Raw genomic sequence first — 20,350 nt, forward strand, 5'->3', positions numbered from 1 at the left:
AGAAAAATGACAGGTTGGATAACAAGAACTTTTCACACTAGAGATGCTATACCGATGATGATACTTTTCAAAACGCTTGTGCTCTCTAGAGTGGAGTACTGCTGCACAATGACAGCACCTTTCAAAGCTGGAGAAATTACTGACCTGGAGAGCGTGCAGAGATCCTTTACTGCTAGAATCCACTCAGTAAAACATCTAAACTATTGGGACCGACTAAAGAGCCTAAAACTGTACTCCCTTGAGCGCAGGCGGGAGAGGTACATAATAATTTACACGTGGAAAATATTAGAGGGGCTGGTCCCAAATCTGCACACAGAAATAACATCACATGAGACCAGAAGACATGGCAGGATGTGCAGAATACCCCCGTTGAAAAACAGAGGTGCAACTGGTACTCTGAGAGAGAACTCTATCAACATCAGAGGTCCGAGACTGTTCAACACGCTTCCACTACACATAAGGGGCATAACTGGCCGACCCCTCACAGTGTTCAAGAGAGAACTGGATAAGCACCTCCAAAGGATACCTGATCAACCAGGCTGTGACTCGTACGTCAGGCTGCGAGCAGCCGCGTCCAACAGCCTGGTTAATCAGTCCGGCAACCAGGAGGCCTGGTCGACGACCGGGCCGCGGGGACGCTAAGCCTCGGAAGCACCTCAAGGTAACCTCAAGGTAAAGATGATGAGTGAGGGTGGACAGATAAGGGAATACTGTACTGTAAACCTCACTTTACAGTGAGGTTTCACTCACTTTCGTCTGTGTCGTTATAGTTCATAACCCATGACTTTGAACGTTTCAGATTAATAAATCATTTCTAAAACTAGTGTTTTAATTACTTTATTATCCTAATTAAACTAAACTAAATAAAACCAAAAATATACTGTAATATGATAGATATCTGCTATTTGAGAAATTATTCATGTTATTGGCGGCTCACAAGTCCAGCGCGAGTGGACAGGTCTAATCCGTGTGCACACACCATGCTTGTTTTGTTCGATTTCATTGCTATAGATGTGACCTACGGCTTCGAAATAATAAAATTAATAAATCAGTTCTAAAATAAGTATTTTTATAGCTCTTATTATCGTAATAATGTTGCTAAACTAAATATATAACCCAAAATTATATAATTTGATGTAAATCCAATATTTGAGAGAAATTTATGTTACTGGATCTAGCTTAAACACTAGCCTACTGTAGGGTGTACATATAGACCTAGTCTGCGTTCGTACAGTATGCACCCAGTGCCCTTAGTTTTGTCTGTGATTAACGTACAGTATTTAACCGCCGGTGGAAGAATAATTGTGGAATTTACCATTTTTCGACTACAGCTGTATTGTTATAGAACAAAATGTCTCAGGGGCTTATTAATAGTGCCTTATTAATGCCAAAAATGAAGCAATATTTTGCAAGAACTTGTAGCAGAAAATCAACCAGCACGAGAACAGCCGTACCCAGCACGAGAACAGCCGTACCCAGCACGAGAACAGCCGTACCCAGCACGAGAACAGCCGTACCCAGCACGAGAACAGCCGTACCCAGCACGAGCACAGCTGTATCCAGCACTGGTACAACAGCCGTACCCAGCACGAGCACAGTTGTACCCAGCACTAGTACAACAGCAGCCAGCACCAGCTCAGCAGCAGCTGAAGCCAACACAGCAGCAGCAAGCACCAGCAAAGCTGATGCAAACATCTAGAAACATCGTGTGTGGCGTGAACAGATAGAACAAGTGTTAAATTTAAGTGTGTACATAGTGTTAAAATTAAAGTTGCAGTAATTTTAGTGTACAATAGTTTTCATAAACTGTATTGTAGTACTCAACATACAGAACTACTTAATCAACACAGTGTTAACGGCATAATACACTACAGTACATATTTACTGTACTGCATTCGCAACTCCATGAGATTTCAAGATGGACAAAACTCCAACAATAAGGTAAATAAAATGTAACACAGTATTTTTTAGTAGGGTAATAATATATAGGTACAGTATATAATATGATAATGCATTTTTATTGTGTACAAGAAAAAAAAAGATACTGATGCAAACGCCTCCTGAAGGTCACCTCTTGCAACGAAACCAACGCTCCAATGCACTGGGGTTGGTCCCATATAGTACGTTGAATTGAGGTTGTACTGTACACAAATTATATATAAGTATCTGCATGTTTTGTTCACCATAACAAATCACTGAGCTGGTATGGTGCACTGAAACAGCATCAGGGCCACCAACACACCAGTCAGCAGACGATTCTACCTCACTTGCCAGCATTCCTCCTACCATCGTACTGTTTGTGCTGTATGTATAGATACACTATATACACATGTTATATATATATAAGTAGATACATGTTTTGTTCACCATAACTGAACAACTAAGCTGGTATGGTGTCCAAACAACATAGTGGCCACCATACACTGCATGACAAGTCACACATTATCCAGCAGACGACAGCACCTCACTCACCAAAATGGCTCCTCCCAGCATACCGTTTGTGCTGTTATATGCTATATACATGCATTATATGCACACATTATATATAAGTATCTACATTTTTGTTCACCATAACGAACCACTAAGTAGGTATGTAGAGTCCAAACAATAACAGTTGCCGCCACACAGAGTCAGCTGATAATGCCACCTCCCTCCCTCCCTCCCTCACCAAGATTATTCCTCCCACCATACTATGCACATCGCTAATTCTCACCATACTGCTGCTATTATCAGAATCCTGGTCACTAAGTCCCGTAAATAAATGATTTTCCACAAGTTTATTTTGTAAAGGAACATGGTAAGTCATTTCAAGATTCTTAGATGGACCAAACATTGGTAGTATGCTGTGAACACTGTGAACATCTTGAACAGCATTGAACTCGCCAGCATTCCTCCTCCCACCATACTGTTATTGTTTTTATTACAATATTTACACATGTTATGTATAAGTATCTATATGTTTTATTCACCATAACTGTGCAACTAAGCTCATATTGTGTCCAAACAGCACAGTAGCCATCATACACTTCATGAGAAATCACACAGCAGATAACGATGCTATGAGTATGATGCCATCTCCCTCACCAAAATGGTTCCTCCCAATACACTCCTGTTGCTGTTATTACACTATTTACACACATTGTACATACCCATGTACATATGTTCACCATAGCGAACCACTAAGCTAGTATGGTGAGCAAAACAAGAGAGGCTACCACACACAGTGACGCTACCTCGATTCCCTCCCTCCCTCGCCAAAATTCCTCCTTCCACAATACTACGCACAGCGCTAATTATAACCACAATCCTGCTATTATCACAATCCTGGTCACTAAATCCTGTAAATGAATAAGTGACCACAAGTTTATTTCGTAAAGGAACATAAGAAGTCGTTTGAAGATTCCTAGATGGACGAAATAATGCTGTGGTGCTGTGGCTAGCTCTGTGAACATCGTGAACAGCATTGATTCACTGATATCTGAACATAGTACACAGTCATTATCACACTCAGGCTCTTCTGTAATACTATCATGGCTAAATAATACAAGTTATATATATATATATTTTGACATTATTAGGCGATGCTGTGGTCACAAGCTGAACAGCAGTGCTGTGAGCTCATGTTGCATGCGCCAGCCTTGGTTGCTCACTCAGTACCGAGGCTCTCACACCCAGGAATGTTGCTCACAATTTAAAAAAAAATGGCGTCTGTTTACAAGAGCCCTGAGGAAGCTGATGTGAACTCCATGTAGACGCGGGAGTTTTGAATCATATGCTATACCTATAAGATCCCGGAGGTGCGTTGCACACCCATTGTCGAGCGCCTGCGGGCACATTGAGCAGTTCAGTGGTTAAATTATAAAAACTGTAATTTTGCCCGTTAAATGACCAAATTACAGTATCCTTTGTGCGGGCTGCAGGTGTGGTTGCAAGGGCCACATGTTTGACATGCCTGCTATACAATATACCTGTATATATAAAATCCAACCTGGCTTGTATAGGCAAACATTTTTCAGTTAAATATCTAAGTTACCAAATACAGTTAAAATGGCTTTGTAACTAAGAATTATTGTAAACTGTAAACTCTCTACACCAAACTCCCCCCCCACACACACACACACAGACACACAGCATATCAACAAACTGGGAAAAGTGCAGACATGCTACTAAATGGCTTCTGGAATTGAAAGACATGAGGTATGAAGAGAGGTTAGAGGAATAAATATGCCAAAATTAGATGATAGGAAAAAAGAGGCAATGTGACCACTACGTACAAAATAGTAACGGGAATCGATAAAATAAATAGGGAAGAACTCCTGAGACCTGGAACTTCAAGAACAAGAGGTCATAGATTTAAACTAACTAAGCAAAGCTGCCGAAGATATATAAGTAAATTCACTTTTACAGAGAGGTAGACGGTTAGGTGAGAAGATGGTGGAGTCCAAAACCGTCAGGAGTTTCAAAGTATTATATGACAGAGTACTGGGAAGACGGTGACACCACGAGAGCAGATCTCATCGTGTAACTACACTTATGTAATTACATCCCCATCTACACCTCGCCCCTTCTTAGCTTACACTGTGCATCAATTCTAACCAAAACAATGTGCAGAACTTACCAAAACCTTGGGTGGATTAAATTCTGTGTGATATATCCTTCCTGATGGTAGGTGAGTCCAGCGGCCTTTGATGCGATCTATTATGACCTCATCTGGCACCTCAAGGCTCAGTACCAAGTCAAGCTATGGAAACAAGCATCACAACAAAGGTATTGCAGAACAACAGGATGCAAAAATAAACAAAGTAAATAGTAAGCAAACAGGCAAGGATATAATTAAATTACAGTATATCCTCGTGCAAAAGTCAAATTTTTAGACGGTTTTCTTAAGAAGCTGAAATTAGCGGATCGACTATTACACAAGTGCTGCTTTCAAAGGGATGAAATTCATGCTTGCCATGAGTCAAGAAATGGACAAAAAAAACAGTGTTGAACGTAATGAAACGCTATTTTCTGGGTGAGACCCAGAGGTTCCCCGGAGCTAACCGGGCTGATATGAATGTATTAGATCCTGGCATCAGTCAATGCGCATGGAGTTCTAGGCCTATAGAAATCCCTTTATTGTTGGAAGCATTCTATGTCTGCCATCGACCAGGTCAGGCACCAGAAAGGTAAGCGCCTCAAAACAAACCCCTATTCTAGTTAAGAAATTGCTACTAAAAGCTGAACTAGTGGACAGAACTCCCCAAATGAAAATGAGCAAATGAGCCTGAAGTCATCATGTCACTGCATCGTTGTCTGCGCAGCTTCCCCCTCCTCAGGAGGGAGAAGAAGGAACCCCAAACCATCCATGCCGCCTATTCACAGCCCAGTTCTGAGGCTGGATGTCAAAAACTGCCAAACCGGAGGGAGGGAGGGAGGGAGGGTTGCTGGGGAGTCTCTGGGTCCCACCCAGAAAATGCCGTTTCATTACATTCAATGCTGGTTTTCTGGGGGGGGGGGAGGAGTTCGTTTCCCCAGAGTTACTTACCCAAAGACAAAAAACAAGAGCAACTTATCCGGGAGGTGGTCGGCATTTGTTCCTTAACTCGGTGTCGAGACAACTGGCTGCAACCGCCGACCAAACAAGACAGGTCCAATGAGGCCCAGGAACATTGACAAGGTAGCGAGCGGTCAGGACTCTGTTCAACCTTCAAAAACCTTGCGCCCAAATGTCAGCCCAAGACACATTACCGAAGACGGCAGCCAGCGCAGCAAACCTACGAATGTCGTGGGCATGGAGATAGACCGCAGGCTGGCTGGACGGAATAACCCTTCAGACGAACAGGGAGATCCGAATCCTGGAACAGGAAAGAAGGGAAACCGGGTCAACCCAAAGCGCGTCCCTGGTCACAGAGGCCGTCGCACATATGTAATAGCGGAGAGCCACATCCGGACACAACACATGATGCACCCCCGGCCTAACCAATCAAGCATCAACAACCCAAGGACCACTCTGGAAAGCAGCAGTCTTATTCTTTGCCAGAAAAGAAGGAGATGGCTGCAAATGAACAAACTTGCCACTAGGACTGAAAGAGCAGAAACCCCTGTGCCGGAGAAGAACATGAAGCTCCCCTACCCGACCCCCAGAGGCTAATTCCAACAAGAAAAAATCCTTGGAGAAACAATCCTGAACCGAAGGGGGCCACCACAAACAGAGGAGAAGAGAGAAAAGAGAGCACCCGATCCAAGGACCAGGATGGCTCAGGCGGCTCATGAGCAGGCCAGAGGTAAACAATGCCCGAGACAGCTTGGGGAACGATTCAGAAGTACTGTAACATCAATGCCGAATGCAAGCTGTAGTGGCTCTGCCAACACCACATGATACGAGGCAACAGTATTCGGCATAAGATGATGGCCCTGGAACAACTTTGAAAGGAAGGGCAAAACAACCTGAACAGAAACCAAAGTAAACCAACAAAGGGACGAGAAATACCAGAAGGACTGCCAGGAAACTTCTTACTGCCGTCGAGACGAAGCCACCTGCTCACCAGATAATTGCTGATGGACTCGAGTCAGAAAGACCATATGAGAAGACTCGAGAAGATTGAACCAGCCACGTAATGGAATGAACCGATCTGCTGAAAGAGGCGGAGCCGCGGGAAGACCCTTGGGTTCGGACACCGAGCAAGCAGCCCCGGAAACCAAGGCTGGGCTGGCCACCAAAGGGACAACAGAACTACTCTCCCCTGGTAAGTTTCCAAGTGAGCCAGGACCTGGAGCAACAACAGAACCGGAGGAAAGAGGAACAGGTAACCCCACCTCAACCAGTCCTGTCACATGGCATCGTCCCCAATGGCCTCGCAGTCGAGAAGGGCACCCATATATAACGGGAGACTCCTCAACCATGCCGACGTGAAGAGGTACACCTTTGGGAGTCCGTACAGCAGAGCCAACTGAATGAGTTGGTGTCGACCGTCAATTACGTGGACAGGGGAATGAACCGTGACAGGCCATCCATCAGGACATTGGACACCTCCCGAACGTGAACGGCCAGGAGAGTCAAACCCCAAGAACTCAGCAGATGAGTCACCCCGAAGTGACCAGCCCCAAAGAACCAAAGACTGCATCGAATGACTTCCCTTGGATCAGGCAATGAACCACCGGGCAGCAGCCCAAATGGAGCTGGATCGTTGATCAGCGAGCGACCCGAACCCTCCGAAGCGACATCCACACCGCCGCAAACTCCCGCACCGTGCTGTGTGCCCGATGGAATATCGGACCCCCCACAGCCCCTGGCTGGCCTGGTGAGCACTGGTCACAAAGCCCCAGCCAAGAGACGACGCATCCGTGAACCAACCCATCCTCAGAATTGACAGTACGATTTAATACTAAGTGTAATAAGTACACTGTCTTACTGTCCTAAACAGTGCATAATTGCACTTATGGGGCCGTTACATTTTTTACCCAACTCCCTCTCCCGAATTAATTCTCCTTGTTTTCTGTTAAGACACTCAGAATTTTAGGATGTAGATTTCAACTTTATTTGCTATTCTCAAGTTTTAAATACTGTATCAGGAATTTCTTTTTCAGGTTTATTAAACAATATAGATTTAATACAAAATTTTAAAATATCCTGAGTTACTTTACAATTTATTGATATATTTTAGTTTTGTTTTATTAGTTTTATAAAACTGTAATATCAATATAGCTATAGGTTAAGTACTAATTGTAATTAAGAAGCAATAAAATTATTATCTTCAAAAACTAAGACGGTTAGGTGAGGTTGTGGTTTTCTATTTAGTTTTTCAGGTAAACTCAAATATTCACAATATATTTGACAGTACGATTTAATACTAAGTGAAAATAAGTACAATTCCTAACTGCTATGAATAGTACATAATTGCACTTATTTGTCTTCTTACAGTTACCACCCCATTTTTGGAGGACGGGCTGCCGTGAACACATCGAGCAAGGGCTTGGGTAGACACCAAGGCACTGAACCCTAAAAAACCCTAAGAAGAAGCCGGCGATGCAGCAGCCGATGCAAGGCCCCCCAGAGGCCAAACGACAATAGCAAGAGAAGCGGAAAGGATGTCCCCGAAGGAACCATAACAGTCAACAAAGCGAAACTCGATCCGGCGGGTAGAACATCACAGCAAAGTTCAGGCTCCCACACAAACCCTCCAGCAACCACCGGATGACCTGGAAGCCCCACAGAAACAGGCGAAGGCGGGACTGCAGCCGAAGCAGCAACTCCGGAGGGAGAGACAAGAAAGCAATCTGAGAGTCCCACCCAGCCAAGATCAAACCTGATGGGACTTCCTCCAATTCCAGATGAGACTTAAGTCTCATCTGGAAACACAAATCGTAACTGTCTCTATTTTCTTCTTGTTACTACTTGTAATAAAGTTGTTACATCTTGGCTTAACGTGTTTATGACGGATTAGAACGTTGTTACAACTTGCTATATTGGTTGTTATAACTGGTTAGGAAGTGTTAAAACTTGTTCGAACGTTGTAGCAACGTCGTAGTTTTGTTGTGTGTTTGGGGGGTTCCTCCAGTTCACCAGGACCCCGAAACGGTGAGCTAGGAAAGAACCAAATTTCTGGCAAGCAGGCAAGCGGACTAGCTGGGAGCCCACACCCACCAGTCGTTGAGATAGGGGTTTGGGTTCTGGCCTAAAAGACGCAAACGAGCCACCATGACCCAGGTAAGGCATGTGAAAATGCTAGGCACCAGATTCAAGCCGAAAGGAAGGTAACAAAAGCAGTAACCCCAATGTCCCACAACAAAACTAAGCCAGTCCCTGAACCCCGGATGAATCAGGACATGCCAATATGCATTCCGGAGGTCCAAGGACACCATCCAAGCGCCCGGCTCCAAAAGATGCCGGACCTTGGACAGGGTAATCATCCGAAAGGAGGGCAATAGACCCAGGGGTTCAGATGGAACAAGTCCAGAATGAACCTCAGGTCCGCATGGGACTGGAAACAGATGGGAAGCCCACCTGAGGAACATCGTCATTTTGACCACGCCCAAGCGCACACACTCCGAGATGACTACACAGAGTGCAGAAGAGGCCTGCCACACCAGCCTTGAACTTCCCGAAGGAAGAGGGGCCACCTAACGCCACTGCAGGCCGCTGGAAATGACCCAAAAGGCCCACAAATCATGGGACCAGGCATGAGCAAACGGAGCGAGCCTCCCCCCTCATTGCCCCGTCAATGGGACGAACCACGAAAGGGCCGACACCCCTTACGAGAACCTGACCTTCGCACACAGAATGATCACTGCGTCGGCCAGAGGAAGATGGCTCCAAAGGCTGCGCCGGCCCCAAAACTGGCACCACTAGCCTATCACAATGGGAGGAACCCCGTGTCTTTGCACGATCCTTCCGGGAACACTCCCTCTCCCACAGGCACCCTGGAGAACCAATAAGTCTGACATTGGACGACAACTGAAGCTGTCTGCAGATGCTGCCCAACCACAGAGTCTGCAAACAGTAAGGGACAAAAAGGCGGCGGAAACCTAAGAGCCAGGGCCCAAGTAAATTGGGCCGACACACGATGAAAAACAAAAAAACAGAGACACTGCATCCTGCAGGATCGGCGCAAACAGCTTCAACATGGTAGACGATGCACGCGCTGCCAAGACCAAGGCACCAAACCCAGAAATGGTTCCAAGAGCCTCCACATCCTCCTCAAGCCAATTCAAGGAGAGCTCCTGGAGGGAAAAGAAACACAAGACCGAAACCAACAGGCCACAAGCGGGCAAATCCTCAGCAACCAGTGCAGCCGAAAGGGTGGGAACTTGCACATGAAGCTACACGATGCCAACATCTCGAGGAAGGGCAGGTGTGAACAAGCACGTATTGAGGTGCTCAAACTTGCCCCCCAGGTAAGTCTGGACCACCGTCAAAGCCTCACGCAACTTAAGTGTGCGGGAACGACAGAACGCAGGCCAAGCCTCCAACGAAAAAACAGGGCAGTCCGCAAGCCAGGACGACTCCGGAACCTCATAACGAACCAAGTAAGGAAACGAAGATCCAAACCTGAATGAAGACAGATCCACTAAAAACGCGTAATCCAGGTTGCGCAGGAGGTAAGCTGCAATGACCTCCTGCACCTCATGAGGCGGGATGCAGGAAACTGAAAACCTCTGAAAGAACGGGACCAACGAACCCAAAGGGACCATCTTCCAGAGAAGATGGTCGTTGACGGAACTGAACCCGGGAAGGGGCTGACACCAAATCCAACTCATACACAATGTGAAGGGGGGAAAGGAAAACCCCACTTCCTGAAACAACAAGCCCCGCTCAGAAGGTACAAAACCCCAAGCAGGGTCTAACGAAGCACAAGGCCTGTCCCCAAGTCAACCCCCTCCCCAGCCCTGGGAACCCCCACAGCAGGACCCGATGCCGAGCTATCCCCGAAAGCTCCGGCCTCAAAAGAAGAAGCTGGAGCAGCTGTAAGAGCAGGAAGGAAGGGGGCCCACCGGTCAAACCCCAGACGCTTTGGCAGGGGGAACGGGCTCGAATGCCTCCGTCACCACCCTGGAAGGGGCATCCCCCCGCCAGCCGTAATGGCTTGGTGCTTTCCCCTGATAGTTCCCTTCCCTCCGAGACCGCTCAAATCTTGAAACCAACTAAACCCTGCCTCGACAACGAAACCCTCCGATGTTTCGGAGCTGGAAGCAGGGGGGGGGGGCAGGACAAACCACAGCAGAGGAAGGACGAGGGGGGTGTGGACTGAACCAAAGTCAAAGCGACTAACACCCTCAAGTCCGGGTTCCTATAACTAAAATGGAGCAGCCTCGGGGCTTCTGATTTAGCAACCTAAAACGAGCATGCAACCCCTTATCTACCTGCACCCTGGATAGTCATCAGTGGACTGGGTGTACCGAGTCACAAACAAGCAATAAAACTCGCAGGACTCCGGGTCAAAGGTGTCACCGACCCAGCAGGCAGCATGACGGAGGCATAAAAGGTGAAGGCCACCTGGAGACAAGGGAACCGAGCAATCCCCAAACTCACACGAGGCGAAGGGGGATCCAGGGGTCACATCCATTGGACCTCATGCGCCCCCGTGGGGTTTCCCAGGGTCCAGAGATGGAGCTCACGCTCAGGAAGCCCAGGCAGGGTACTGTTAACCAGCGCCCAATATTACCAACAAACCTCTAAAGCTGCTCCCCCAGGATGTGTACACTCACAGGGGCCTAGCAGGGGACCACCAAAATACAAGAGGGTGAGACCAAAACCAAGAGGCAGATCCCCCACCAGGCAAGAAAATAAAAACAAAAGAAAAAACCCGCAAGAGGACAACATACCCAGGCAGAACAGAGCCAGCCGCTATGAGAGGTGACAACTATAGCTGCACAGTACCCCGCGCCCCTACCAGTGACAAATATTACCCCCTACCCAGAGGCAAACAGGAGTGAAAGAAACACCCCCAGCCGACTCCAAGGGCGATCAATCACCAAGCAACAAAAGACCTTACGGAAGTAGCTCCCAAGGTGACTTGTGGAAGATGGTCCCAAGCCCCAAGAGCAGTACTTACTGGGCACCTAGGGAAGGTGACCCTAGGTGTATGCAGCCCGAGTACTGGCGAATATACTCCTGACTCGCACACCACCGAAGACAGCACCACACACAAGGCACAGGACTGGAAATTTGGAGCCAAAGTCACACGACCTGCCAGCCTCACATCAGCCACAGAACTGGGGTCTGGGGCACCCCCTTTCCCCTCCCAGGGAGGGGGAAGCTACACAGACAGCACGCGGTAACATGGTGACGTCAGGCTCGTTTGCTCATTTTCATTTGGTGAAGTCTGTCCAGTTGTTCAGCTTTTAGTAGCAATTTCTTTGCCAGAATAGGGGGTTTGTTTTGGGGCGCTTACCTTTCTGGGTGCCTAACCTGGTTGATTGCAAACATAATGCTTTCAACCACATGGGAGTTTCTATTGGCCATTACTCCTCGTGCCTCTCTGAGGGGGCCAGGTTCTGGCTCGTGGTCCCCGGTAGGCCTAGAACTCCATGCACATTGACTGATGCCAGGGTCTCATACATTCACATCAGCCTGGTTAGCTCCAGGGAGCCAAAGGGGCTCCCCCAGGAAACAAAAGGAAGATTTTTATGTAAAATAAAACTCTCCACATAAATTAAGGTTGTAATTTACTGGAGGCCTAATGGTGTTTAAAGGCATGATTATAAAAACCCTACAGTAGCATACTGTAGAGCACACACATTTACCATAGCTCCTCCACATCTATCCATAGCTTCATTATATTAAGGGGCCAGATTACAGGCCTACCTTTCTGGGCGCCTAACCCCAGTCGATGGCAGATAAGGAAAACCCCAACCACAAAGGGGTTTTCCAGGACCATTGCTCCCTGAAACCTCTCTGAAGGGGCCCTGGTTCTGGCACTGGTCCCCTCCATAGCTAATGTCCCGGTCTAATATAAAGTACATTAGCCTGATAAGCTCCAGGGAGCCATAGGGGCTCCCCACAGAAAAGATAGAAAATTCATGAAACTAGTACTAGCTCATTTGCCCCACCTCCCTCCTCATTTCGGGGGAGGAGAGAGGCAGACCGGATCAGCTGGCTGTTCTGTGATTATAGAAATAACTGCTTCCGATTTCCTGGGGAAGGGAGGATGTCAGGGAGTCACCAGGGCTCACCCAGAGACTGGCATTTCCTTACATTCATCATTGGTTTTCTGGAGAAGCTCCTTGTGGCTTCTTGAAGCTACCTACCCAGTGGGAAAGAAAATAAGGGGACTTACCAGGAAGGAGGAAGCACAACAGGTATCACAACGAATAAGGAACCAAAGGCCGCGACACACGACACAAGGCCAACAGGGAGGAGGAACCATGACAAAATACCTTGTTGCCAGGATCCTGTTTGAATGCAAAAACCCCCGCACCCAAATATCTACCAAGACATATTGGCAAACACAGTCAAGAGAGTGGCAAATTTCCAAATATCATAAGCACGAGGATAGACTGCAGGCTGGATAGACTTAATAACATTGTGAACAACCTGAGAAAAACGAGCCCTGGAACAAGGGACTAGGGAAACTGGATCAACCCAGAAGGAATCCATTGAAGCAGAAGCGGTGGCAAGAAGGTAGCGGCACAGAGCCCCCACCGGACACAGCAAACGATGTACCCCTGCCAAAAACCCCACACCTAAGGACCCCTTTTGAAGCCAACTAACTCATTCTTTGCCAGAAAAGAATTAGCTGACTGCAGATAAAATGTAAGCATGAAGATCGACCCACAGAGCCAAATGATCAAAAAACCTGGTGCTTTTTTTTCCCTCAGGCTGGACGAAACAACCTGAAATGCCTGCGAATTGTGGGAAGGGATGGGAGCAAACAACGTGAGCCTCCCCCCCATCGCCCTGTTAACAGGGCGAACCACAAAAGGGCTAACGACCGTTATGAGAGCCCAACCAACGCTCAGAACGAGTGCTGAGCCCACCAGACGCCGATGGTTCAGCAGAAGGGGCCGGCCCCGAATTTGGCACTACAAGCTTACGAAGCAGTAGTACCAGATTCAGTACTACTACTGAGAAGCAAAGAACAGAGACACCACTTCCTTGAGAATCGCCGCAAACAACTTCAACAAGGCAGCCGACACGGCAAATGCACCAGACACTGGCCCGGAACCCAGCTCCTCCACATCCTCCTCAAGCCAGTCCGAAGACAGCTTCAGCAGGGAAAAGAAGCGCAAGATCGAAGCCAAATGCCCACGGGTGTGCAAATCCTCAGCAATCAGGGACGCTGAAAGGGAGGGAATCTCGACATGAAGTTTGGTGAACATCGCAAGGAAGCACAGGGGCGAACAAGCACGCATTGAGATGTTACAACTCGCGCCCATGTAAGCTTGAACAACCATAGTCAATTCCCGCCAGTCAAGCTTTGCAGGTCTGACAGAACGCATGCCACGCCCCCAATGAAAAGAAAGGGCAGTCTGCCAGCCAGGAAGACTCCAGCACCTCATAATGCACCCAGTAAGAAAAGAGCCAAACTCAAAAGAAGAAGGATCCATTATCAAGGCATAATCTGGGTCTCACAGGAGGTAAGCCACAGGTCTCACAGGAGGTAAGTCCAGATGGAGTTTCACCATGGGTTCTGAGAGAATGTGCACCTGAGCCCAGCATTCCACTTCAACTGATTTTTCAGGCATCCCTGTTTACAGGAGTTATAGCTGATGTGTGGAAAAAGGCTAACATAGTTCCAATCTACAAAAGTGGAAGCAGGGAAGACCCCCTTAATTATAGACCTGTATCATTGACAAGTGTAATAGTCAAAATATTGGAAAAAATAATTAAAACTAAATTGGTAGAACACCTGGAGAGAAATTATATAATATCAGACAGACAGTATGGTTTTCGATCTGGAAGATCCTGTGTATCGAATTTACTCAGTTTCTATGATCGAGCAACAGAGATATTACAGAAAGAGATGGTGGGGTTGACTGCATCTATCTGGACCTAAAAAAGGCTTTTGACAGAGTTCCACATAAGAGGTTGTTCTGGAAACTGAAAAATATTGGAGGGGTGACAGGAAAGCTTCTAACATGGATGAAAAATTTTCTGACTGATAGAAAAATGAGGGCAGTGATTAGAGGCAATGTATCAGACTGGAGAAATGTCACAAGTGGAGTACCACAGTGTTCAGTTCTTGCACCAGTGATGTTTATTGTCTACATAAATGATCTACCAGTTGGTATATAGAATTATATGAACATGTTTGCTGATGATGCTAAGATAATAGGAAGGATAAAAAACTTAGATGATTGTCATGCCCTTCAAGATGACCTGGACAAAATAAGTACATGGAGCACCACTTGGCAAATGGAATTTAATGTTAATAAATGCCATGTTATGGAATGTGGAATAGGAGAACATAGACCCCACACAACCTATATATTATGTGAGAAATCTTTAAAGAATTCTGATAAAGAAAGAGATCTAGGGGTGGTTCTGGATAGAAAACTATCACCTGAGGACCACATAAAGAATATTGAGCGAGGAGCCTATGCCATGCTTTCTAACTTCAGAATTGCTTTTAAATACATGGATGGCCATATACTAAAGAAGTTGACATAATAGCACTAGAGATCTGCTATGAGGATGATAAACTAATGATGATAAATGCATATAGTCCACCGCCAAGCAGCACATGGTCAAAGGAGGAGCTAGATAGTAAACGTGAAGGTCTTATAACAATAATGAGAGAGATTATAGCGAGAGCGGATAACGATAGATCACGACTGTTGATAGTCGGTGACTTCAACTTGAAATCCATAGACTGGGAAGCATATGAAGCTAAAACAGAAGATTTTTGGACCTGTAAATTTGTAGACCTCATCCTGGAAACATTCTTATATCAACATGTTAAACAAGCTACGAGGATGAGGGAAGGGGACGTTCCCTCCATGCTAGATTTGATATTTACCAGGAAGGAGGAAGAGATATTTGACATTCAGTACCTTCCTCCCTTGGGTAAAAGTGACCATGTCTTTTTGGGAATAAAGTATGCAATGCGTTATAAGCTGGAAGAAAATAAGGAGGTTGAAGCAGTTGAAAAACCAGACTTCAGGAGAGGACATTATGGTGACCTTAGAAATTTTTTTAGTGAGTATAATTGGACAGACTTGATGCTAGGCAAGGAAGTGAATGATATGTATGGCAAGTTTTGTGAAATATATGATAAAGGCACAAAAAAATTTATACCAAAACAGAGATGCAGAACTAGGAAACAGGATTGGTTCAATAGAAATTGCGAGAGGGCTAGAGACCGAAAGACACAAAAATGGAATCAATACAGGAAGAGGCCGAACCCCCAAACATACCAGCGATACAAAGATGCGAGAAACAACTACACGGCAGTGAGGAGAGAGGCAGAAAGAAATTTTGAAAAAGGGATTGCGGACAAATGTAAAACAGAACCAGGTCTATTCTATAAATTCATAAACAACAAATTGCAGGTAAAGGATAATATTCAGAGGTTGAAAATGGGAAATAGATTCACGGAAGATGAAAAGGAAATGTGTGAAACACTAAACGAAAAGTTCCAAAGTGTGTTTGTACAAAATGAAATCTTTAGGGAACCAGATACAATAAGAATTCCAGAGAACAACATAGAACACATAGAGGTGTCTAGAGACGAAGTGGAAAAAATGCTCAAGGAGCTCGGTAAGAACAAAGCAGCTGGCCCAGATGGCGTTTCACCATGGGTTCTGAGAGAATGTGCATCTGAGCTCAGCATTCCACTTCACCTGATCTTTCAGGCATCCCTGTGTACAGGAATCGTAGCAGACGGGTGGAAACAGGCTAACATAGTTCCAATCTACAAAAGTGGCAGCAGGGAAGACCCCCTCAATTATAGACCTGTATCATTGACAAGTGTAATAGTGAAAGTATTGGAAAAACTAATCAAAACTAAATGGGTAGAACACCTAGAGAGAAATGATATAATATCAGACAGACAGTATGGTTTTCGATCTGGAAGATCCTGTGTATCGAATTTACTCAGTTTCTATGATCGAGCCACAGAGATATTACAGGAAAGAGTTGGTTGGGTTGACTGCATCTATCTGGACCTAAAAAAGGCTTTCGACAGAGTTCCACATAAGAGGTTGTTCTGGAAACTGGAAAATATTGGAGGGGTGACAGGTAAGCTTCTATCATGGATGAAAAATTTTCTGACTGATAGAAAAATGAGGGCAGTAATCAGAGGCAATGTATCAGAATGGAGAAATGTCACAAGTGGAGTACCACAGGGTTCAGTTCTTGCACCAGTGATGTTTATTGTGTACATAAATGATCTACCAGTTGGTATACAGAATTATATGAACATGTTTGCTGATGATGCTAAGATAATAGGAAGGATAAGAAATTTAGATGACTGTCATGCCCTTCAAGAAGACCTGGACAAAATAAGTATATGGAGCACCACTTGGCAAATGGAATTTAATGTTAATAAATGTCATGTTATGGAATGTGGAATAGGAGAACATAGACCCCACACAACCTATATATTATGTGAGAAATCTTTAAAGAATTCTGATAAAGAAAGAGATCTAGGAGTGGTTCTAGATAGAAAACTATCACCTGAGGACCACATAAAGAATATTGTGCAAGGAGCCTATGCTATGCTTTCTAACTTCAGAATTGCATTTAAATACATGGATGGCGATATACTAAAGAAATTGTTCATGACTTTTGTTAGGCCAAAGCTAGAATATGCAGCTGTTGTGTGGTGCCCATATCTTAAGAAGCACATCAACAAACTGGAAAAGGTGCAAAGACATGCTACTAAGTGGCTCCCAGAACTGAAGGGCAAAAGCTATGAGGAGAGGTTAGAGGCATTAAATATGCCAAAACTAGAAGACAGAAGAAAAAGAGGTGATATGATCACCACATACAAAATAGTAACATAATTGATAAAATCAATAGGGACAATTTCCCGAGACATGGAACTTTAAGAACAAGAGGTCATATATTTAAACTAGCTAAACACAGATGCCGAAGAAATATAAGAAAATTCACTTTCGCAAACAGAGTGGTAGACGGTTGGAACAAGTTAGGTGAGAAGGTGGTGGAGGCCAAGACCGTCAGAAGTTTCAAAGTGTTATATACAAAGAGTGCTGGGAAGACGGGACACCACGGGCGTAGCTCTCATTCTGTAGCTACACTTAGGTAATTACAATGACCTCCCACACCTACCTATGCAGAAGCCAATAACCTCCGGAAAGAGGGAACCAAGGAACCTAAAGCAGACTCCCACCAGGCAAAACAAAACACCGCAAAAGCATAACTTTCCAGGAGGAACAGAACCGGCTGCTATGCATATTATAAGACAGCTGCACAGTACCTTGTGCCCCAGCCAGCGATGATACTACCTCCTACCCAAGGCCAAACAGTAGTAGGAAAAAACTCCAGCTGACCCAAAGGGCAGGCAATCACTGAGCAGCAAAAGAACCCTGCAGAGGTAGTCCACGAACAGTTTGTGGAAGGTAAACCCCAAACTGCAAGGGCAGCACTTACAGGGCATCTAGGGAAGGAAATCCTAGGCACATGCAACACCAGTACTTCTGAATTACACCTGGCTCGCACACCACCACCACAGCAGAAGAGCACTGTAAGGCAAAGCACTGTTCAAAGGGTGGAGCCAGATTCGATCAACTACCACTCAACACAACAGCCTCAGAATTGGGGTTGGGTAGCTGGCACGGGAGGTCTGGGGCCCCCCCCCTTACCCCTCCCAGGGAGAGGGGGAAGCTGTGCAGGCAGTGGCGCGGTGGCTGTGGTGACGTCATGTTTGTTTGCTTGTTTTCTGATTGGGGAGTTCTGCTTGCTCATTCGGCTCTCAGTTTGCAATTTTTAACTGGCTGTAGTTTGTTTTGGGATTCCTACCTTTCTGGGTGCCTGACCTGGTTGATGGCAGACATAGAATGCTTCCAACTACAAGCGAGTGTCTATAGGCCATTGCTCTTCGTGCCTCTCTGAAGGGGCCCAGGTTCTGGCTCGTGGTCCCTGGTAGGCTAGAACTCCATCGATTGACTGTTGCCACAGTCTAATATACATACACATCAGCCTGGTATAGCTCCAGGGAGCCAAAGGGGCTCTCCACAGAAAATCAGTGTTGAATGTAATGAAATGCCAATTTCTGGATAAGCCCCAGTGGGTCCCTGAAGCTGTCTCACTGAGATGGCCCCAAACTAATTACTGGATCACATCAGTTGTGGGGGATGAGTTCAGCTTACTGGGGACTACAGCCAGAACCTGGCCCCCTTCACAGAGGTGCAGAGAGCACGCACCCAGAAAGTCTGCAAACTAAAATAGACCACTGCTGGGTCTATTTTATATAGAGACCAAATCCTCTCAACCTGCTGAATGAACACCCCCAGCAATGTAAGCTACTGAAAATATCTAAAAACAAATGTGAGCTCATTCGCTCCACCCTCCCACTTGTTTGAGAAGGGAAGGGGGTCATGCGCTTAAGCTGTCCACTGGCTCAAGCCCTAAGTTCTGGAGTACATGCAAGCAGACCCCCCCCCCATCCTTTTTCAATTGATGGCCTGGAAGTGAGGGAGAAAGGCGAGAATCAGGGAGCTAACGGGGCTCACCCAAAAATTGGTGTTTCATTACATTTAACGCTACTTTTCTGGGAGAGCCCCTTGTGGCTCCCTGAAGCTAATAATCCATGGAGAAGTAAAACACAGGGACTAACCAGGAAGGAGGACAAACCACAGTCAGTCTACACAAAGGTGAAACACCAGGCCGAGACACACGGCTCAGTGCAGACAAGGGCAATGAGGCCTGGGAACATTAACCAAGAACTGGACTGCCAGTACACTCCCTGTTCAAATGCCACAATTCCTGCAACCAAATACCAACCCAGGACATACTGATAAAAACAGCAACAAGGAGCCAGAAGGAACACCCTTCCCTGATAGGACTCCAACTTGGCCAGGATCCCGAGTAACACATAAGCCAGGTGAAAGAGGTACAGAAATCCCCATTGCAAGCAGTCCAGCTGAAAAGCATCCAATGAAGATCTGGGAACAGAGCCACTGAGGGAAAGGCGCCAATTCCAAGGCAACACAAAGTGGGCCACATTGGGATGCTTGAATGCCTAGCAAAGCCAGAGAAAGGTGGTATCAATGGTCTACTGCATGAAGATAGGAAGGAACTAGGATAGACTATCCACAACAGTACTGGACACTCGTGAATCACACAAAGAACCAAACCCAATGAATCCAGCAGACAAGCTACTCATAACATCCAGCCCCAAAAGGCAACAGATTGAAAAATGCCCCCTTTTTTTTTTTTTTTTTTTTTTTTTTTTTGAGATATATACAAGAGTTGTTACATTCTTGTACAGCCACTAGTACGAGTAGCATTTCGGGCAGGTCCCTGGAATACGATTCCCGCAGCGAAGAATCGTTGTTGCAACCAAGTACACATTTTACTGTTGCGTTAAACAGAGGCTACAGTTAAGGATTTGCGCCCAGTAAATCCTCCCCGGCCAGGATACGAACCCATGACATAGCGCTTGCGGAACGCCAGGCGAGTGTCTTACCACTACACCACGGAGACTGCTTTCAGACAATGAACCACTGGGGCACAGTATAAACGAAGCCAGAGCACTGAGCTTGGAGAACTCTGAATCCTCTTCAGGGAATGCCACATCGGTGGAAATTCCTGCATCGTACTGTGTGCCCGAGAAAAAGAAGGAGACCAGCAGCCTGGTGAGTGTTGGTCACAAAATCCCAACCAAGTGCTGAGTCACCGGTGCTGGTACCTCAGTGCTCAATGGTGCTGAGGCACAACTGGCATGGAGCGGCACCGCATGGAGTG

General features: G+C 46.1%; 1 protein-coding gene across 2 annotated transcripts in view; it reads right to left on the bottom strand.

The window, feature by feature from the left end:
* Positions 1-20,350, bottom strand: part of Ak3 (Adenylate kinase 3) — a 71,991-nt gene that overhangs the window by 26,021 nt on the left and 25,620 nt on the right. The window contains exon 3 of one of the 2 annotated variants that reach the window (XM_045745602.2): positions 4,619-4,741. The exons of the other annotated variant lie outside the window; for it this stretch is intronic. Within the exon in view, the coding sequence (XP_045601558.1) occupies positions 4,619-4,741 (123 nt within the window). The remainder of the gene's footprint in view (positions 1-4,618; positions 4,742-20,350) is intronic. 2 annotated transcript variants of the gene reach the window in all.

The sequence above is a fragment of the Procambarus clarkii genome, chromosome 16 (assembly GCF_040958095.1).
Source record: "Procambarus clarkii isolate CNS0578487 chromosome 16, FALCON_Pclarkii_2.0, whole genome shotgun sequence".
Classification (NCBI taxonomy): domain Eukaryota; kingdom Metazoa; phylum Arthropoda; class Malacostraca; order Decapoda; family Cambaridae; genus Procambarus; species Procambarus clarkii.